Raw genomic sequence first — 23,157 nt, 5'->3', positions numbered from 1 at the left:
TCCTTCCAATCCATGGCATGAAATGTTTTTCCATTTCTTTGTGTCTTCTTCAGTTTCTTTCATGAGTGTTCTGTAGTTTTCTAAGTACAAATCTTTTACGTCTTTAGTTAGGTTTATTCCTAGGTATCTTATGGTTTTTAGTGCAGTTGTAAATGGGATCAACTCCTTAATTTCTCTTTCTTCTGTCTCATTGTTGGTGTTTAGAAATGCAACTGATTTCTCTGCATTGATTTTATATCTTGCCACTTTGCCAAATTCCTGTATGAGTTCTAGCAGTTTTGGGGTGGAGTCTTTTGGATTTTCCACATAGAGTATCATGTCGTCTGTGAAGAGTGAAGAGTTTGACTTCTTTGCTGATTCAAATGCCTTTTATTTCTGAGGCTGGGACATCTAGTACTATGTTGAATAACAGTGGTGATAGTGGACATTCCTGTCGTGTTCCTTACTTTAGAGGAAAAACCCTGTTTTCCCCATTGAGGGTGATACTCGCTATGGGCTTTTTGTATATGGCATTTATGGTATTGAGATGTGTTCCCTCTATCCCTACACAGTGGAGAGTTTTATCAAGAAAGGATGCTTTGTCAAATACTTTGTCAAATACTTTTCTGCATCTATTGAGAGGATCATATGGTTCTTGGCCTTTCTTTTATTAATATGCTATATCATAATGATTGATTTGCAGATGCTGAACCACACTTGCAGTCCAGTAATAAATCCTGCTTGGTCATGGTAAATATTCCTTTTAATGCACTGTTGGATCCTATTAACTAGTATCTGGGTGAGAATTTTTGCATCCATGTTCATCAGATTTTGGTCTGTAATTCTTTTTGTGGAGTCTTTGTCTGTTTTTGGAATCAATGTAATGCCTCATAGAAGCACTTTAGAAGTTTTCTTTCCATTTCTTTGGAATAGTTTGAAAATAGGTATTAACTCTTCTTTAAATGTTTGGTAGAATTCACCTGGGTAGCCATCTGACCCTGCACTTCTGTTTGTTGGGAGATTTTTGATTACTCATTCAATTTCTTTGCTGGTTATGGGTCTGTTCAAATTTTTTATTTCTTCCTGTTTGAGTTTTGAGAGTTTATTGTTTTTAAGAATTTATCCATTTAATCCAGATTGCCCCGTTTGTTGGCATATAATTGTTCATAATATTCTCTTATAGTTGTTTGTCTTTCTTTGGTGTTAGTTGTTTTCTTTAATTTATGATTTTATTTACTTGGGTCCTTTCTCTTTTCTTTTTGGTAAGTCTGGGTAGGGGTATTTTAACCCTTCCAGAGAACCAGCTCCTGGTTTTGTTGGTCTGTTCTACTGGTTTTTTGTTTTTGTTTTTTTAAAATTTCTGTATCATTGATTTCTGCTGTAGTCTTACTATTTCTCCTTTCCTGCTGGATTTAGGCTTTCTTTGATATTTTTTTTTTAATATTTTATTTATTTATTTGACACAGAGAGATCGCAAGTAGGCAGAAAGGCAGGCAGAGAGAGAGAGAGAGAGGAAGCAGGCTCCCTGCTGAGCAGAGAGCCCAAGCGGGACTCGATCCCAGGACCCTGAGATCATGACCTGAGCTGAAAGCAGAGGCTTAACCCACTGAGCCACCCAGGTGCCCCCTTTGATATTCTTTTTCTAGCTCCTTTCGGTGTAAGGTTAGGTTGTATATTTCAGACTTTTGTTTCCTGAGGAAGGCCTGTATTGCTATATATACTTTCCTCTTTAGGACTGCCTTTGCTGCATCCCAAAGGCTCTGAACTGTAGTGTTTTCATTTTCATTTGATTCCATGTATTTTTTAAATTAGTCTTTAATTTCCTGATTGACCCATCATTCTTTGATAGGATGTTCTTTAATCTCCATGTATTTATTTGTGTTCCTTCCAAATTTTTTCTCATGGTTGACTAAGTTTTAAAGCATTGTGGTCTGAAAATATGCATCATATAACCTCAGTCTTTTTTATTTGTTGAGACTTGATTGTGACCCACCCAGTATGTGATCTATTCTGGAGAATGTTTCACCTGCACCTGAGAAGAATGTGTGTTGTGCTGCATTAGAACGAAATGCTCTGAATATATCTGTGAAGTCCCATCTGGTCAAGTGTGTCATTCAGAGCACTTGTTTCCTTGTTGATCTTCTGCTTAGAAGATCTGTCCCTTGGGTGCCTAGGTAGCTCAGTTGGTTGAGCAACTGCCTTCGGCTCAGGTTGTGATACTGGAGTTTCAGGATTGAGTCCTGCATCGGGCTCCCAGCTCCATGAGGAGTCCGCTTCTCCTCTCTCATGCTCTCTCACTCTCTCGCTCTCAAATAAATAAGTAAAATCTTTAAAAAAAAAAAAAAAAAGAAAGAAAAGATCTGTCCCTTGCTATGAGTGGGATGTTAAAGTCCCTTATTATTATTGTACTATTATCAATGTTTTCTTTAATTTTGTTATTAATTGGTTTATATATTTGGCTGCTCCCAAGTTAGGGCCATAAATATTTACAATTGTTGGATCACCTTGTTGGATAAGACCCTTTTATTATTTCTTTTTAATTTATTTATTTGATAGACATAGATCACAAGTAGGTAGAGAGGCAGAGAGAGAGAGAGAGAGAGAGGAAGGGAATCGGGGCTAGATCCCAGGACCCTGGGATCCTGACCTGAGTCGAAAGCAGAGGCTTTAACCCACTGAACCACCCAGGTGCCCCAAGACCCTTTTATTATGATGTAGTATCCTTCTTCATCTGTTATTACAGCCTTTGGTTTAAAATTTAATTTTTATGATATAAGGATGGATACTTCAGCTTTCTTTTGATGTCCATTGGCATGATAAATTGTTCTCCACACCCTCACTTTAAATGTGGAGGTGTCTTTGGGTCTAAAATGAATCTCTTAATAGGCAGCCTATAGATGGGTCTTTCCATATATATACACACACACATTTTCTGATACCCTATGTCTTTTGAGCATTTAGTCTATTTCTATTCAGATAATAATTGAAAGATATGAATTTGTGCCATTGTATCACCTATGAAGTTGCTGTTCCTGTAGATTGTCTTTGTTACTCTTGTTCTGTTTCCATCTCAAAGGGTCCCCTTTAATATTTCTTGCAGGACTGGGTTAGAATTCACAAATTCCTTTAATTTTTGTTTGTCCTGGAAATTTTTTCTCTCTCCCTCTATTCTGGGTGACAATCTTGCTGGATAAAGTATTTTTGGCTGCATATTTTCTGCATTTAGCATGCTGAATATATACCAGTCATTTCTGGCCTTCCAGGTCTCTGGACAGGTCTGCTATCAGCCTTATGTGTGTGTGTCTGTAGATTAAGGACCTCTTGTCCTGGGCTGCTTTCAGAATTTTCTCAAAAAATCTTTGAAATTTGCAAGCTACATTATTATATGTCAAGGTGTTGGCCTATTTTTATTGATTTTTCAGGGGGGTTCTCTGTGCCTCCTGGGCTTAGTGTCTGTTTCCTTCCCCAGATTAGGGAAGTTCTCAGCTATACTGTGTTCAAATAAACCTTCTGTCCCTCTCCCTCACTTCTCATTTTCTGGGGCCCCTATCATCTGGATATTATTTCATTTTATGGAATTGCTGTGGTCCCTAAGTCTCCTTTCATGATATAGTAGTTTTTTTTCTCTTTTCAGTTTCCTTATTTTCCATCATGTTGACTTCTATATCACTATCTCACTCTTCTGCCTCGTTTATCCTTGTTTTTAAAGCCTCCATTTGGGACTGCATCTCATTAATAGCATTTTTAATTTCAGCCAGACTAGATTTTAGTTCTTTTATCTCTGCAGTTAGGATCCTCTAATGTCTTCTATGCTTATTTCAAGTCAGCTAGCATCTTTGTATTCGTTATTTTAAATTCTAGTTGACATCTTGCTTATATCTATTTATTTATTTTATTTTTTAAAAGATTTTATTTATTTATTTGACAGAGAGAGAGAGATTGAGACAGTGAGAGAGGGAACACAAGCAGGGGAAGTGGGAGAGGGAGAAGCAGGCTTCCCGTAGAGCAGGGAGCCGGATATGGGGTTCGATCCCAGGACCCCGGGATCACGACCCGAGCCGAAGGCAGACGCCCAACAACTGAGCCACCCCAGGCGCCCTTGCTTATATCTATTGATTAAATCCCTGGCACTGAGTACTGTCTCCTTTCTTTGGGGCTGAATTTCACTGTCTTGTCATTTTGTCCAGAAGAGCAAGGATGAAAGAAAAACAACAATAAAACAATAACAACAACAACAACTTCAGGCAATGTTTCTGGTATATGCTATACACTCTGCTGTGTGTTTTTGCTGCTCTTTCCCACTGGTCTTTACAGAGTTCCTTCTTGCTTATAGTGGAGAGTGTTTGGACCTTTAAGTAGTTATGCTTTGATTTGTCAAGATAAGCCTGTAAGAGAAAAAAGAAGAAAAAAGAGAAACAACAAAACCCTAATTCAAGATAAGAGAAGAGGAAAAGGAATAAAAATGTGAACAGACAAATAAGAAACTATAAGCCTGACTTTTAAAAAAAGAAAAAGAAAAAGAGTAGGGAAGGAAGAAAAGGGGGGGGGGGGACGTCTGATCCGAAAAACAAGAGAAGGAACAAAAAATGAATAAAAAATTATAAACTTGATACAAAAAAAGAGAAAAAGAAAAATATATAGATAAAATAGAAGATAAAGAATAGAAAATAAGAAGTAAAAAAATTAAAAATTAAAAAAAGAAAAAAAAAGGAAGCAAGACTGGTCCTATTTCCACTGTTAGCTGATGTTTTGGAGCATTTTTTAATCAGACTTGGTAGATGCAGGGCCTGTGTTGGTCTCCTGAGGGAGCTGGGCTGGCTTATAAGCTGACTTGCCTTTGTAAAGATGCCCCTGGCAGGTGCAGGGTGTGGGGTTTAGTGTAGGGGACTCAAGTGTCCACTGGAGGCGCTGTGTTTCTCCCTGAAGTCTGAGAGTCCTGGGGTTGGGGGAGGGAGGAGTGGTGGAGTAAGAATATGGCATCACCCCTCCCTCTTGTCTCCAGGGAGGAGAACTCATGGCCACTGCTGTTGAAAAGGTCCTCTTACAAAAGTGAACAGTCTCCGGTGTCCCAGGCTTTTGTCACTTCTCTGCCCTAACCTGTATTCTGTATGTGCCCAGGCCGTTGGCACACCCAGAGCCACAGATCTCTTGTATTTTATCTTTGGTTGGTGGCTGGGATTCAAAAATCCCAAGTTTAAAAACCTGGTATGATGTGGGCCCACTCCCATCCCCCAGAGGAGAGGTTCAGAGCATGCCCAGCACCATCCTGGCCCCAAAAAGCTGCACAGTTCACACGCAGACTAGAGTTTATTGTAACACTTAGCGAAAAGCTGAAACCAGATTATCAGCCGTCTTCACATAACTCAGTCTCCCACTCCCTTCTGTCCCAGAAAAGTCATCACAGAGGCTTAAATCTCTTGTGGCAGACAGTAAAAAAATTGGCAGCCAGGTTCTCTGCAATCTGCTCTTGTCTGCTTTCTTCTTAGTTCTGCCTCAGAAAAGCTGCCATTCTGTGCACACTCAGAGGTGAAGCCTATTGTGGCTCACAGTAAAAAGTTGAGGTTTTCTGACCTCTACACATACCTCTATCCCTACTGACTCAATGGCTCCCGCCTGGCCTCCTGTCCTTGGAGAGGCAAAATATGCTCTTCCAAATGCACTCCATAAGGAGAGTGATCTCTTCCTGTGCGACCCAGGGTATCTCCCCACTATGGCTTATTGTCCCATCCCAACCCACTGTGCACTCTCCCATTTTTCTCCCTCCCCCTGATTTTGCTCCATGAAAAGGGGTCCCTCCCTTTGTGACTGCTGGGCTTTCCTCTCCTCCAAATCACATCTCTGAACTTCGCATCCACCAGGTTCTTTCCCTCCAACTGTGCAGATTGTTTTCTCAGATTGTATTCCTAGTTGTTTGAAATAGTTGGATGTTAATCTAGCTGTGTTCCAAGAACGAGGCAAACTCAGGGTCCCCCGACTACTCCTCCACCTTAGTTCTGCCCCTAGTATTTCTTTATCTTCATGAAAGGTTGTAGGTAAATGTTGTACACAAAAATGATTATCACAAGTTTAAGTAACAGTAATCACCTCACGTAGTTACAATTTTGCTTTCTTGGGATGAGAATTTAGGGTGTTTGTGGGAGTATTTATTTAAAAACATTTTTTTTTTTTAGTATAGTTGACACGTTACATTTGTTTTAGGTGTACAATGCTAGTGATTCTACTCTACACATTTTGCTATGCTCACCACAACTGAAGCTAATTGTGATGAGGACTTTTAAGATCTCTCTTAGCAACATACAATATTGTTGACTATGGGCACCACAGTACATCCCCAGGACTTATAACTGGAAGTTTTTACCCTTTGGCCACTTCCACCCATACTCCTATCTTCAACCACTGCCCCCCGTCTTCCCTGCCTCTGGTAACCACCAATCTGTTCTGTTTCTGTGAGTTCAGTTTTTTCCAATTCCATATATAAATGAGATCATACAGTATTTGTCTTTCTCTCTCTGACTTACTTCACTTACTTAGCATATTAATCTTTTAATATTATTCCACCTCTACCATGTTTTCTGCCATTTATTAAAGAAAAAAAATTTGCTTCTTTAATATAAAGAGACTATTTTATATAGAGAGTCTATATAGAGACTGTGTAGAGACTATTCATCACTTTGTTAATATAAGATTTTACTGTTGTTGCCATGGGACTGAAAAGTGTGTATATCGATCTATCTATTAATACATTAGAAAGTTTAAACATGTGATAAACTTTACAGAAATGTTCTGTAGCAATTTCTTAAGTTCTAGGATCAACTGATTGCATCCCAATGGTACCATTTACGATGTATCTTCTGAATTTTTCCAAAAGCTCTAGAAGCATGATTAGACTTAGGTTTGATTGAGGTGGGGTTAGATGGAGAGGGAAAGGGACAAGAATAGTTCTTAGCTGGTACTGTTTTTACTACTAGGAACGTATGATAACTTGTTGCCTCTTTTTGTGATACCAAGACTGATTAGTAGATTCAGAAGCTGTGTCAGGTATGCATTATAAAGTTCTCGATGAGTTTTCCATTCAATAATGACTGCTACCTAGATTCATGATTTCATTAGGAATTACAAGATGGTGACATTTCTGTCACTCCTTTTGAATTTTCTGTCATTGATTAATCAGAAATAAAGAAGATACAGAAAAGGCTGCCACAAAGCTTCATTTTTTCCTTTATTTACTAGTTCTCGGAATAAAAAGAGTCTGTGCTCTAGACACTACCAAAGGTAACTAGTAAGGTGTTTGTTTTTGGTATATTTGTGAACTCAGACTTTTTTTAAATTAATTTTTATTGTGACAAAACAGCATTTCTTGGGGCGCCTGGGTGGCTCAGTAGGTTAAAGCCTCTGCCTTCGGCTCAGGTCATGATCTCAGGGTCCTGGGATGGAGCCCCGCATCAGGCTCTCTGCTTGGCGGGGAGCCTGCTTCCTCTTCTCTCTCTCCTGCTTCTCTGCCTGCCTCTCGGCCTACTTGTGATCTCTGTCTGTCAAAGAAATAAAATTAAAATCTTAAAAAAAAAAAACACAACAGAATTTCTTATAGTTTTTGCTTTATAAAAGTTATTAATGTCTTATTGATGACACAAATATTAACATTTTCTTTGTGATTGTAACACTGAGCATAATGAAGTATCCTTTGGTGCCTTTTTATTCCTTTTTGCTTGACTTCTGCCTTGTGAGATCAAGATGTTGACCCCTGCTTTCTTTGAATTAGCTTGGCCTGGAACATCCGTACTTAGCATTTTATTTTTAACCTTTCTGTGTCTGTTTAAGGAATGTCTCTTGTACACAGTTTAGTGTTAAATTTCTTAGCAAAAGAGATGAAAATATTTTTTTCTCATTAAAGATGAGCCTATTTGCATTTATTTATTCATTCATTTAACAGAGAGAGAGGGAGAGCACAAACAGGGAGAGCAACAGGCAGGGAGAGAGGGAGAAGCAGGCTCCCTACAGAGCGGGGAGCACAATGTAGGGCTCAGTCCCAGCATCCTGGGATCATGATCTGAGCCGAAGGCAGACGTTTAACTGACTGAGCCATCCAAGCACCCTACCTATTTATTGGCTGTTCCAATGTCAAAAAAATATGTTCAAATAATTAGTAATAGCATGGAAAATATGTATAATATTAAGGTTCTAAGAAACAAAATTTAAATTACTTGAGTTTGTAGAATTTATTCTGTTTCATTGCTTTGGTTATCTTCAAAGACTTCTACAATATATGTTAAGTTATCTGTGCTTAGTTTTTATATCTATCACTGTCTCTGGAATCATTTTAATCTCTATTTCTGTTGTTTTAATTTTTCCTTTGTCTTTAATTTCCCTTATGAAGTTATCTGTGGCATCTTATTTATTCTTATGTTCCTTCTAATTTGGTTCTTTATGTTGAGATTACTTTTTAAATTTCTTATTCTTTTCTGAGCTTTGCCAGCAATACTTTCATACCTTCATATTCTCTTATTTTTCAATTTCACTGAGGAATTGTCTTATTTCTAATTATGATTTGTCATTTTTTCAAGTTTCCATTATTTCATAATTTCTTTCCGTTCATTTTATGATATTTAGTTTTTCTGTGTTTTATGGGTCGATCTATCTGGCATGCCTTTGTTGTCTGTAAGAATATCGTTTAATTCAACTGTACTATTTTCTTGTTCCTCCTCCATATTTATTCCATAAATGGCACTTGTATATCCAGCTGTTTGTGTCAGAATCCTGGAAGTCATTCTTAGTTTTTTTTAAGATTTTATTTATTTAGGGGCACCTGGCTGGCTCAGTGGGTTAAAGCCTCTGCCTTTGGCTCAGGTCATGATCCCAAGGTCCTGGGATGGAGCCCCGCATCGGGCTCTCGGCTCAGCAGGGAGCCTGCTTCCTCCTCTCTCTCTCTGCCTGCCTCTCTGCCTACTTGTGATCTCTGTCAAATAAATTAATTAAAAATAAATAAATAAATAAATAAATAAATAAATGAAAAGATTTTATTTATTTATTATTTGAGAGAGATTGAAAGAATGAGGGGATGGAGCAGATGGGGACTTGATCCAGGGACCCTGGGATTGTGATGTCAGCAAAAGGCAGATGCTTAACCGACTGAGCCACCCAGGCACCCCTGGAAGTCATTCTTAACACCTTCTTTTACTTTATCTAATCAACTAATCCTGTAAACTCTCCTTCTGAAATATATTTTGATGCTGTGCTTTCAACTCCCAGTTCCACTGCCAATTCCCTAGTCCCAGGTCACCAGCATTACCCATCTGAACTATTGCAGTAAACTGCTTGTCTCCAAATATCTACTCTTGCCTCCTCTGTATCAGTCAGGGTTTTTAGTTGCAAACATTAGATTAGATGCAAACATCTAATCTAGTTAGGTAAGCAGAAAATACATTTATTAAAGGGTATTGGTACATAGAATATCTAGGAGTGACTGAGATTCAAGCTTTGCAGTTAGGCCCAATGCCTAAATCACTGAATGTAGGAGCTGCCCCAGAAAAGACACTGCCACCCCTGCTCAGCACAGATCCCACAGCCATGCTGATGAAGCTACGGAACTAGGTTCTAGAAGCTCTGCCAGTGATCCTCCAACATTTAACTGCTGACCTTGCTCTTTCACCAAAGTCAATTTTTCTCATGTTGCCCACTTCCTCTTTTTTTCTCAATTCCTTATGAAATCTCACGTGAGAGAGAGAGAGAGAGAGTGTGTGTGTGTGTGTGTGTGTCTGCATGTGTGTGCAAGTTGGGGAGGGGCAGAGGGAGATGGAGAGAGAATCCTCAAGCAGACTCCCTACTAAGCCTGTCACAGGGCTTGATCCCATGACCCTGAGATCATGACCTGAGCCAAAATCAAGAGTTAGATGCTCAACCAACTGAACCACCCAGGCACTCCTAACTTGGATTCATCTATAGAAAATAACTTTCCCTCATCAATATTTGATTACCCTGAAGTTTAGATATGCAAAATGCAGAATAGATTCTTGAATCTATTTTCTGGTTTTGAGAATTAAGAACTAAAGCCCTAGCAACCTCCAAAGGGGACCAATGGGTTTCTTATTTTTTTATTTTTTATGTATTTTTAAAGATTTTATTTATTTACTTGACAGAGAGAGATCACAAGTAGGCAGAGAGGCAGTCAGAGAGAGAGAGGAGGTAGCAGGCTCCCTTTAGAGCACTGATTTGATTGGTAGGTCTGAAGAAGCAGAGTACAAGCAACTTCATCTACTTTCCACGATGGCCCATATAATATTTTCTATGATTGCAATGATGTGAGAACAGTTTGGAGGTGTAGGCATAGTGGATAAACATATATTTGTCAGCTCAACAGACCTTTCTTTGGTGGAAACTCCTCTTCTCCATTCAGTTTTAAATCTGTTTAATCTATGTAATTAAGTTGAACCTGACAGTTCTTCCCCTCCTGTCTCTTCAATGTACAGACGACTGCATTCCCAGAATGGATGAACGATCCAGGCCTGGGTTAGTAGAGGATTCCATTCCCTGTCCATCTGGTCAGTTCACAGATGGGTATGCAAGTTAAAGTTGGCAACTTTGAGCCTTTTCTGATACTTCTGCCAGAGCCATTTTTCTCTGGTATTGTGAGTTACACAGATGTTGCAAACTTGGGGCTGCCTGTGCTCATCTTGCCACAGAATGGAGAGTACCTTAAAATAAAGTCAAGCATGTAGAACTAAAAGAAAAAGAGAGTCCTGATGACATGCTTTGGACTCTTCACTCTAACTGTGCCTAAAGTTAGAATACCTCTTACTTACCACTGGAGACCTACTGTCTGAGGTCTATAAGGCCTTGCATTGTCCCTCTGTAGCCTCAACTAACACAACTTTCCTTCAGTTACTATACTCCAGCCACCTCAGACCTATCTGTAGTCCCATGAAAGCCCCAATATCTTACCACTTCCAGGGTTTTTGCTCCTGCCTTGCCTTCGGCCTGAAATGCACTTGTCTCCCTCTTCACCAGTCCAAACCATTCTCTCCACCAAGCCTTAGTTAACCATTACATCTTTAGAAAAACAGTCCCTGACTTTCCTGTTCAGGTCAGATCCCCCATGAGTCACGTCACCTTCATAACTCCCTATACTTCTCTCGCATCACCCTTGCTTCAGGCATAATCATCTGTGTAATCACTTCACTAATTAATTTAAGTCCCACGAGGGCAGGGGCTCTATGTATTTTGTTCACTGCTTTATTCCCAATGATGACACGGTGATTGGTACATAATAGGTACCCCTTGAATAGGTGTTGAAAATATGAATAAATAATTTTAAGGCTTAAGATACATATACATAGTAATTTTTTATTAGAAAGTGTATATTCACAATGTAAAATACACTAACTTACAAATAAATCTGCAGTAGTCAAAAATGGTACTGAAAATATCTTCTCACAATAAGTTAATCTATTCTTGAGCAGATGCAGATAAATAGTTTACACTCCCCAAAACAAAAATTACATAGAGATCTATTTCACTTTAGGCAAGATAACTGGGGGAGTTTGAATGTAGGCCAGCTTAGCAAGGTAACATGGAGATGCCTTGTGAAGTTATAAAGCCCTTCAAATATAAAAATCCTTTAAGATTAGGTTTTCAAAAACTTACCATTCTGAAATACAAACTATTTTCAGCAATTTTTCATATCTTATGGTCTCCTGTCATCTTTTTCAACTTAGACTCTACTTGTCCCACTCAAGACCTTAACTAGTGATTTTTTCCTCAAATCTATCTCCCTTCCCCGTCCTCAACCCCATGTCACTTCCTCATCTTCTTCTATCCCAAGATGTGTGGTAGTATAATCACCCGGAAAAGAAAGCACTCTTACTAAAAAGAAAGGTGTTGGTCATTTTTGCAAGGTTATAGTTTATCTGAATTTTAATATTATAAATCTTGGGAAGTTGGGAAACTTCTCTGTGTCATATTCTTGCACAGAAACAGTCTACTCTGCTAAGATAATAGCTCCAGTTAGTCGGGTTCAAATTACATTTTTCAAATATTTCTGCTAGTATGATTCACTGTTATACCTAACTTAATTTAATGCTGAAATACACAATTAACTGCTCTTGCAACTTTCTGGGCTCTTTCCCCCACTATAACAAATTTAGTGGTTTAAAGTGTGGAGTCTAAAGACAGACTGTTACTTAGACCAGTGTCTTAACTTCTCTATACCTCTGTTCCTTTATCTGTAAAATGGGACTCACAACAGTATCTTTGCTTTATAAGATGGCTGTGAAAATTAAACTTTATATTACATATTACCTGCAATATGGAAAGAATTCTATAAACGTATGCTATTATTTTCATCACCATTATTGTTATTTCTATCACACACACTATCTAAACCAAGGGTGGAGTTCACTCTTTAGGATTAGAAGTTACCCAAAAAATGTAAGACTGAGGAAAGAGCTGCAGAACATCAGGAAAGAGAGATCCCAGGACTTGACCAAACACCCAGATACCTAACTTGGTTCTAATAAGTCTAACTGAAGTAGTCTTGCTAAGGGACATGGAGATGAGTCAAAACAATCTCTAAAATTTAATCAGGATAATTTCTGTCAGATTAAGCTTTCTAGTAGAGCTGAAGAAGTTGGATATGAGTACAGCAAATTTCAATAGCAAAAAAGCCAAATAGTCTGATTTAAAAATGGGCAGAGGAGGGACACCTGGCTGGCTTAGTCCATATGGCATGCAATTCTTAATCTCAGGGTTGGGAGTTCAAGTCCCACATTGAGGATAGAGCTTAAAAAAAAAGAAAAGATTTTTATTTTATTTTTTTTTTCCATTTTATTTATTTTTTCAGCGTAACAGTATTCATTCTTTTTGCACAACACCCAGTGCTCCATGCAAAACGTGCCCTCCCCATTACCCACCACCTGTTCCCCCAACCTCCCACCCCTGACCCTTCAAAACCCTCAGGTTGTTTTTCAGAGTCCATAGTCTCTTATGGTTCGCCTCCCCTCCCCAATGTCCATAGCCCGCTCCCCCTCTCCCAATCCCACCTCCCCCCAGCAACCCCCAGTTTGTTTTGTGAGATTAAGAGTCATTTATGGTTTGTCTCCCTCCCAATCCCATCTTGTTTCATTTATTCTTCTCCTATCCCCCTACCCCCCCATGAAAAAATGGGCAGAGTTTCTAAAAAGACATTTTTCCAAAGGACATATATATGGCCAGCAGAGACATGAAAGGATGTTCCACATCAGTAATTCTCAAGGAAATGCAAATGAAAACCATAATGAGGTATCACCTAGTATCTGTGACAATGGCTAGTATGAAAAATACAATAAATAACAAGTATAGATGAGGATGTGGAGAAAAAGGAACCCTTGCACACTGTTGGTAGAAATGTAAATTGGTGCAGCCACTGTGGAACACAGAATGGAAGCTTCTCAAAAAATAAAGAACTACCATACGGCGTGGCAATCCCTCTTATGGGTATATATCCAAAGGAGATGAAGGCAGGATTTCAAAAAGGTATCTGCACTCCCATGTTCACTGCAGCATTATTCACAAAAGACAAAACAGGGAAACAACCGAGATGTCTATCAACGGGAGAATGGATAAGGAAGATGTGTATATGTCGTGGAATATTATTTAGCCATGAGAAAGGAGATCCTTCCATTTGTGGCAACATGGATGGAACTTGAGGCCATTATGAAATCAGTCATACAGAGAATTATATGTGATATCTAAAAGAGCTGAGCTATTAGAGGCAGAGAGTAGGTGATAGTTGACAGGAGCTCGCGGGTGGAGGAAATGGGGAGATGTTGGTCAGAGAACTTCCTATTATAAGATAAATCAGTTCTGGGGATTTACTCTATAGCATGGTGATCACAATTAATAATGCTGTATTTTATACTTAAAAGTTGCTGAGAGTAGATCTTAAATGTTCTCACCACAAAAAAGAAAGAATAATTATGAGATAGGACAGAGGTGTTAGCTAATGCTATGGCAGTAACCATTTTGCTATATATCAATTCATCAAATCAATGCATTGTACACCTTCAACTTACACAATGTTATATGTAAATTATATCCCAATAAAGCTGGAAAAACAAACAAATAAAAGATACAGGGAGAAGATATATCTCTACAGGCCAAGGAGAGAGACCTCAGAAGAAACCAACCCTGCTGACAACCTTGATCTTAGACTTCTAGCCTCCAGAACTGTGAAAAAATAAATTTCTTTGTTTAAGCCAAAAAAGAAAAAGAAAAGAAAAAAAAGAAAAAAAAGGAAGAAAAGACAAGAGTACAGTAAATTAAGTAAACATAGTGTTTACTTAATTACTTTGAGATTTGAAAATAAAACTTAGGGTAGGAAACATTTGGTAAAATATTTAGAAATATTTTTGCATTTTTTGGTAATATTGATCATCCATATACATACTTCTATACTAGTTCCTCTTATCAGCATTCAACATATGTAGAGGTAGAAATGTATACATAGAGAGTGTGATTTAGCCAACTTCAAGTAAACTCAGTAAACTGATAGAGTAAAGCAATTTTACCTCAAATATTTGTTAGCCTAGCTAGATTGGGGCTGTCATGGCCCATGCCAATTTAAAATTCTGCAGTTCTGAATAGCTGCACAGACATAGTTTGAAAACTGTTTTGTCTTCCCTGTCACTACCGAGAGATGGGAAAAGTAAATAATTGAAGTGACAGTTTTTCTCCAGAATTTAAGGGAGTTGAAAAATGCCAGTAATTTTAATACACAGTTTGCTCTTCAGTATATGTATACTGTAACACACTTGGCTCATGTTCTTAAAGTGAGTTATTATTAGTAGTACTTGAAAGAAAATTGTGATTAGTCCTATTGAAGATAGTATAATTCATCTTGATCTCTTACTCCTCTTTATTGCTCAAGTATTAGCATTATTTGTGCTTACCTATTAACTTAGGGGTTACTTAGTGAGATCCTGAACTAAAATGGGACAAAAGGTATAATATTAAAAATAATGACATAGAACATCAGGTAGAATAGCAGGCCATGGTAAATAGAAAATTTAAGAGTCATGATTTTTATTTCATAGGAAATTTGATAATAGAAATTGCATTTTTAAATAAATTAAAAAGTAGGTATCTTCAAACAGAGATACTTCTATTTAGGTACTTTCTATAATTTCATTTTTTATAGGTAATTCACACAGAACTCTCCTTATGATTTCACTGCATATTTTCTCATTATTTTAATGACACCTCTGCAGTCTAAGCTAAAAGTACAACTTCCCATTTATAAACCATTGTCCATTCACTCATGAGTTCATGCACCCCCAAAGAGATGTTATGATAGAATATTTTTGAAAGAAGGAAATTATGAACCGGAGTGTTTTAATATTATCTTACTATTCCCAATTACACATTGAATTCCCTGAATTATTCAATGTATGTTCTTGTTATTCAAAATATACAATATTTGCAGCCTGACTTTTGGAACCTGACTCATAGCAATGATCTAGCAGAGCCTTGGAAGAGGAAGTCCCATACAAAGTACTTTCCATCGCAGAGTTAGTTACCTTACTCTTGAATCCTTCCATGCCTTACAGAAAAAGCAACAAGTCTTTTGTATACTGCAACCAGGAGCAGGATGGTAAGTACCACTATTCCACACACAAGGCCGAATGCCCATCGTGGGCCCCAGGAAGTGTAGAGTTGGCTGATGAACACGGGTCCAAGAATCCGTGCCGCACTTCCAGAAGCTGTTAACCAGCCCATGTACACACCCTGTGGCAAGGAGAGGGAAGGAGAAGCTGACTGATATTCAGGTTTAGCTATTTTAAAAATAGGATGATACTACTACTACTATTAGTACTACTACTACTAATAATAAGGATGATACTACTATTACCAAACTATAATAAACTCATAAGAATCACTTTCTCTATCTTTGATTTTTGAATTAAATATATAAAATGCCTCTGTATAAATACAGCAAATAATGAACAATAAACTTACTTGATTAGTCAGTTTAAGAAAAATATAGTAGTATAAAGGGACAAACAGTGTCTGCTGAAGCCCTGGAAACAATATAATTTATTAATTATCCTTTACAGCCAACATTTATTTTATACTTCCTATCTTCCAAACACTGTGCTAGGTGTTTTACATGTATTGTTTCCAACATTCACAAGTTTCTACAATTGGTATTATCCCCATTTAACAAACATGGAAGGTGAAGCCCAGAAAATTCAAGCAACTTGTCCAAAATATTTGAAGGCATGGTTGGCTGACTCCATTATACCACTTTCCACTATACCAAAATGTCACTCTTCCAACCACTGTACCCCAAACAATCTACCTAAGAATGTACAGTGCAGCAATTCTTTTAACATCCTCAAATTGAAAACCACCTAACTGTCCATCAATGATGGATTAAGTAAATAAATTATGGTATATTTAATGAATGGAATGCTAATCAGTTGTTTAAAAGAATAAGGTCTTATATCAAATAAGATCTTATAATGAGAACATCTATAAGCACTAACATGGAAAGAACGCTATGGCTACTGTAAAAAAATTCAAGATGGAAAAAAATTTATGTATATGTGATATATTCTGTGTTATCTTTTTCTAAAAAGTCAAGAGTGCACATATGCTTGAATAGGTATTGAAAAATGCAAATGTAGTGAACAGGGGTTATCTTTAGTGTATTGAGGATAAGGGGAGCCTTCATTTTCTGCCATACACACTTCAAACCATTTGGCTTTTGTTACAACTATCATACATTGCTTTTGTAATTTGTTTTTATTCTTGATTTTGAAAATTTGGAAATACAATTTTATATTTTAAAAACCATAGAAATGTTTTACTTGCTACTATAGCTTAAAAAAACAGTATTAAGAATTTTCTTTTCTCTTTGTCTTGTATCAATAGAAACACTAATTTCTGTCCTCAAAATGTAAAACTATCAGTGCAATTTTTAAGGAAGAAATTCATATTTTCACTTTTTTTTTTTTTTAAAGATTTTACTTATTTGACAGACAGCGATCACAAGTAGGCAGAGAGGCAGACAGAGAAGGGGGGGAAGCAGGCTCCCCACTGAGCAGGGAGCCCAATGCGGGGCTCGATCCCAGGACCCTGGGATCATGACCTGAGCCGAAGGCAGAGGCTTTAACCCACTGAGCCACCCAGGCGCCCCTTCATATGTTCACTTTGTGACCATTTAAACAACTTCTACTAAAAAGATGAGTCAGAAATAAAACTTGTGGGGGCGCCTGGGTGGCTCAGTTGGTTAAGTGTCCAATTCTTGGTTTTGATTCAGACCATCATCTCAAGGATTGTGAGATAGAGCCCAACACCAGGCTCCGCACTCAGCACGGAGTGAGCTTGAGATTCTCTCCCTTTTCCTCTACCCTTCCCCTTACTCTGGTGCTCTCTCTTGTTCTCTCTCTCTAAAATAAAAAAAAAATAAAATCATTTTTAAAAGGGCTGAATACGATAAAAATCCACCAAGTCAGCTTGTGTGAAAATAAAGAATGGTAGCAAAAAATGTGAGTGCTTACAACTATATTTCATATAATTGCAATAGCAGTATCAGGGTAAATGACTCACCTGAGGTTTTGGTCCCAGAATTTTTGAATATAATGTATAGGACATAACATTACAGGATGGATAGCCTATTCCAATTAGCACAGCTGATGTGAGGAACTGGGCCAGATGGATCATGGGGGTGTAGAAGCACCAGGCTTGTTCAACTGGGCAACCAGTTGGTCCTTCATTGTGATCTTCTCTTGGAGATTTCCAAAGAGTAATAATAATTTCCCCAAATGTGGTATTAGGAATTGAATTATTATGTAAATCTGTTAAAACAAAAATAGCACAGTGAATTACTTACTAATTTTAGATGAATAACAAGGGCAAACATTATAGAATTTTGTATGGCTATACCTTCCCACTGTATTTTGGGAAACTGATTTCCCCAGGGTAACAAGATAAAGAAGCCAACCCATACAACGATGAGTCCTCCCAGTAGAATAGCACGTTCACCAATCCTGTTAAAGAACAGAAACTCTGTAATTTAAAAACAAAACAGTATTACATAGTTCCATTACTTTTATATTTTAAAACTGTGATATAGTATCTTGATCCTTTCAGTCATATACCAAATAATATGAATGTTAAATATAATTTTCCACTAAAAAGAACCAACTGATTTCAGATCTAGAACAGAAAACATCTAAGATGAGCCTGGTGGGGTACCTAGGTGGCTCAGTCAGTTGTATGTCTGCCTTCGGATCAGGTCCAAGATCTTAGGGTCTTGGAATCAAGCCCCAAGATGAGCTCCCAGCTCTACCGGGAGTCTGCTTCTCCCTCTGCCCCTTCTCTGTTCCTACTCCCTCTCTCTCTAATAAATAAATAAATAAATAAATCTTAAAAAAAAAGAAAAAGATGAGTCTGGATATTTTTTCATACCAGAAGTATTAGATGCTAGAGGTGATTACTAGGTCCTTCTCGTACCTAGATAAAGGTACTCTGAGCCAATTTGAAGATGCTGGCCAAAAACATAACAGTGTGAACACCAAAAATAATAGTATGACAATGGATTAAAACACATAAAAAATGTTATAATCTATGAATTCATAGTATATTAAAATAAAATACTCTTGGTTACTTTTAAAGGAGTTAGGAAGCTGAATCATTATTTTAAAAAATCATTTAATAAAAGGAAATAGTCATCTTGTCTTTCCTATACAAACTGTACCTCAAGATAACCAAATAATTGGTGATAAGAAGGTTCTCTTTAAAGAAAATATTCCAAAAAATTAAATAAAGACATTATAGAATTAAAAACCAGCATTGTATAATGATCTATTAATAAATTAATGAATCTAGGAATGCTTGACAGTCACTAGCAGTATAAAAAGAGATAAATAAAATGTAACATTTCTCATGATGTAAGCATATAATACCACCTATAAAGTATATTCTTGCCAAAAAATTGAACTTAAATTTCATCAAGCTTCTAGATCTAAGGACCAATTTTTGAGAAATATAGTAAACACAGGAAAATGTAAAAACAAACAAACAAACAAACAAACAAACAAAAACACCACAGGGATTCATTCAATCAGCGAGATCCAAAATGCGAGAAACTATAAAACATACATCCTGGCTTCTTCCATTTGGGAGGGGAAAAAAGAGAGAAAAATGTTAAATGTATAGATTAAAAGGCTTAAGAAACTTAAGAGCCTGAGTCAAGTAAGTTGTGAAACAAAATAAGACAGTATGAAATAAAACAAATTTTAAAAACTATTGCAACCATAGAGAACATTTGAATACTGCTTGGATATTCAGAAATCACTTAATTTTAAAATTTGTTTTTGTTATTTATTTATTTAAGATTTACTTATTTTAGAGAGAGAGAGAGAGAGAAATAAAGCACATGTGCGCATGCACTGGGGGGAGGGGCAGAGGAAGAGAAACTCAAGCAGCCTCCCTGCGGATCCTGCAGCCCAGGCAGGGCTCTATTTCACAACCCTGAGATCATGACCTGAGCCAAAATCAAGAGTTGGTTGCTTAAATGACCAAGCCACCCAGGCGCCCCCACAGTTAATTTTTTTAGATGTGAGAACGTTAACTTTTAGAGATACACACTGAGATATTTATGGAAGACATGGAATGATATCTGGGATTGGCCTCAAAATAATCTAGGTATAGGAGATATAGGGAGTGTGGAGTAGGCAGATGAATCACACTTACCAAGGATTGATAACTGCTGAAGTTGGGTATTGGATATAAGAAATTCAGTATATGATGCTCTCTATTCCCTTGTATATGTTAGAAATTTTCTACAATAAAAGTGAAATATACAAACAAGACCAAAGGTCTCCTAAAACAGGGCACCTAGAGGGCTCAGTTGGTTAAGCGTATGCCTTCGGTTCATGCCATGATCTCAGGATCCTAGGACTGAGTCCTGCATTAGGCTCCCTGCTCAGCGGGGAGTCTGCTTCTCTTTTGGCCCCTGCCACTCTGCTCATGTTCTCTCTCTCTTGCTTACTCTCTCTCTCAAATAAATAAATAAAATCTTTAAAAAAAAAGACTTCCTAAAACAATATATACAAACCCAAACACTTCACATCACCCTCAGAATACCTACAATGTTTCACATCTTTCTAACCTGATGTTCTCCCATTTGCCATTTCTTTCATTCTGCCCTGGCCAAGTTTGTTTTCTTGCTTCTTTCTAACACTGCTGCTCTCTCCCAACCCTGCCCTTGCTACTCTTTATTTTCTTCCTCTCTCCATTCTTCTTCATAGTACTTATCACTACCTGATTTCACATTTTAGTTTATTGGTTTTCCCACCCAATAGAATACAAGCTCTTTGAAGGTATGAACTAGACAATCTGTAAGAATGCCTATCAGCAGGACTGCTCTACTCTGTAATGCATTTACTATTATTTATTTTGAATATAAATCTATGTCTATGTTTGTATCTGTATTTTGGCTCCTCTATTTGGATCTATAAACATAGGAATCTTCATAGTATCTCCCATTGCGCTTAACCCTACACACTGACTCAAGATTTGTTAATTGATTTTAGAACTTCATAGAGTTCTAAAGTATTTTTTAAAAAGATTTTAAAAATTTATTTATTTGAGAGAGAGAGTGAGTGAGAGAGAGCATGAGCAGGGGGCAGGAGAAGGAGAAGCAGTCTCGATCCAAGGACTCTGGGATCATGACCTGAGCAGAAGGCAGATGCTTAACCGACTGAGCCACCCAGGTGCCCCTAAAGTTCTAAAGTATTATTAAAGCATTTTAGGAATAATTAAATTCTTAGAATTATCTAAATTCATCAACTAATGTACCATCTTAGACTATATGAATGAACTTAATTTTATACAAGCACTTTCTCCAAAGCATGTTATTGCAGTTGTAGTTTTACAAAATGCGTCTTTAAAACAATGTTCTTGGGGTGCCTGGGTGGCTCAGTCTGTTAAGTGTCTGGCTTGGGCTCAGGTTGAGATCCTGGGATTCTGGAATTGAGCCCTGAAGCCCAGCCAGCTCCCTACTGAGCAGGGGGTCTGCTTCTCCCCCTCCCTCTGCTCATGCTCCTGCACTCTCTCTCTCAAATAAATAAATAAAATCTTTTTAAAAATTTTAGAAAAGGAATGTCCTGTGGTCAAAGTTACAAGTAACTTTGAGAAATGCTACACAATATCTTTGTCATTATGGTGATATTATATATATGCACTGAAGATTTGGAAATTTTAGAGTAAAAGAAGTTTGGTAATTTTAACCAGAATTTTCCAGACTTAACCATTGAATCTTTTCTGTTGTACAACCTATAGCAGAATAGAATTTTATAAAATACACTTTAAGAGATACTTTAAATAAAACATAATATACAAAAGATATGTTAGAAGAAATTAATTCACTTTGTAAAATATCTTGCTTTACCAAAGAATATGCTATATGGTATAGAAATATCATGCTCCCTTAATAAACTTTAAATCTGTTTGCAATCATTCAAGGACTAAAAGTAATACACAATAAGAGAAAAACTTTAAGGTAATTTACACCTTACAACTTTAAGGTGTTTACATGTTAGCTCTTTCATGTTTCACTTAAAAAAAAAAGACTTTTTTAAAAGTCTATTTTAAAATTCACTGAAACAAAATCAAAGACACATAACTTACTTCTTGGAAAGTAATTTAATCCCCATGAAAATAATAACTGCCTCAACTCCAAGAGCAGCAAGTATTACTCCATCATATAATACAGCTTGTTCTCTAGTCCAGGCATACATATCCATTGTTAATGGAGTAACGATTCTAAGAAAAACAAAGCAAAAAAAATTCTTTTTTTATTTAAATCATAGGCATTATAAATGTGATATAGAAGCTTTAATAACAATACTGATATATTCAAGAATTTGCATCCCTTTTAGAAATGACACCAGCTCTACATTAAAAAAAAAATTAACACACTTTAAGCACATTTTGTTGCTACATGGACTAGCTACTACGTTAGGCTGTTTGTATTTTTTATTTACTAATATTTATTTTAATTATATAAGTAATATATCCACATTGCAAAAATTCGGAAGGACAGGAAAAGAAACAAACTGTAATTCTTACCATTCTAACTAATTAGTCATGGTTAAATGGGTTTAAATTGGTTTCTTTTTAATTTCATTGAAATAAGTAATAACATAATAGTAACAATGTTACTATAATTAAGCCATTAGAAACTTGCTGGATTTTTCTTCCTCAGTCTCTTTCATTCCTATTTCTGAATGTATTTCTTTCCCTACTTCTTGTTTGTTTTGGAAGATTTAATTAATTTATTTGAGAGAGTGAGTGAGAGAGAGACAGTGAGGGAGAAGGAGCAAAGGGAGGGACAGAGGGAGAGGGAAAAGCAGACTCCTCTCTGAGCAGGGAGCCCAACAGGGGGCTCAATTCCTGGACTCCAGGATCATGATCTGAGCTGAAGGCAGATGCTTAACTGACTGTGCCACCCAGGTACCCTTCTTTCCCTACTTCTGAATGTTGTTCTTCTTTTATATGACTGTCTCCTTCCTTGCCAAGCTTCTTTTCCTACTCTCTATCTCCTCTATTAACTGGCTACAAAATGGAATTGAAGTATATTGGGGCACCTGGGTGGCTCAGTGGGTTAAGCCTCTGCCTTCGGCTCAGGTCATGGTCTCAGGGTCCTGGGATCGAGCCCCGCATCGGGCTCTCTGCTAAGCAGGGAGCCTGCTTCCCCTCTGTCTGCCTGCCTCTCTGCCTGCTTGTGATCTCTCTCTCTCTCTCTGTCAAATAAATAAATAAAATCTTAAAAAAAAAAAAAAGAAATATATTTAAGATACTCATTCTTAAAAAAAAAAAGAACATCACCATTTTTAATTTCATTATCAGAAGAGCTGATGTGGAAAATGGTTTGGTAGTTTCTCAGTAAGTTAAACACAGAATTACCATATCATTAAGCAAATCCACCTCTGGGTATATAACCAAAAGAACTGAAAGCAGGGACTCAAGCATATACCTGTACACCAGTGTTCATCACAGCATCATAGCATTATTCACAAGTGCCGAAAGGCGGAAATAACCCAAAAAGCCACTGATAGATGAATGGATAAATGAAACTGGTATATACACACAATGGAATATTATTTAGCCATAAAATGTATGAAAGTCAAATACATGCTA

General features: G+C 37.2%; 1 protein-coding gene across 5 annotated transcripts in view; it reads right to left on the bottom strand.

The window, feature by feature from the left end:
- Nucleotides 1–4,040: 4,040 nt before the first annotated feature.
- MFSD8 (major facilitator superfamily domain containing 8) overlaps nt 4,041–23,157 on the bottom strand; it is a 44,303-nt gene continuing 25,186 nt past the window's right edge. The window contains exons 9-13 of one of the 5 annotated variants that reach the window (XM_045991388.1): nt 21,646–21,780; nt 17,896–17,999; nt 17,560–17,807; nt 15,525–15,732; nt 4,041–4,364 (exon numbers count right to left, since the gene is read on the bottom strand). In XM_045991388.1, the coding sequence (XP_045847344.1) occupies nt 15,526–15,732; nt 17,560–17,807; nt 17,896–17,999; nt 21,646–21,780 (694 nt within the window). In that variant the 3' untranslated portion in view covers nt 4,041–4,364; nt 15,525. Of the gene's footprint in view, nt 4,365–7,448; nt 7,509–14,296; nt 15,733–17,559; nt 17,808–17,895; nt 18,000–21,645; nt 21,781–23,157 lie in introns of those variants that run through there. The other 4 variants (XM_045991379.1, XM_045991412.1, XM_045991403.1 and 1 more) reach the window with 4 other exon arrangements.

The sequence above is a fragment of the Meles meles genome, chromosome 2 (assembly GCF_922984935.1).
Source record: "Meles meles chromosome 2, mMelMel3.1 paternal haplotype, whole genome shotgun sequence".
Classification (NCBI taxonomy): domain Eukaryota; kingdom Metazoa; phylum Chordata; class Mammalia; order Carnivora; family Mustelidae; genus Meles; species Meles meles.
This window is presented reverse-complemented; position numbering and strand designations above follow the sequence as displayed.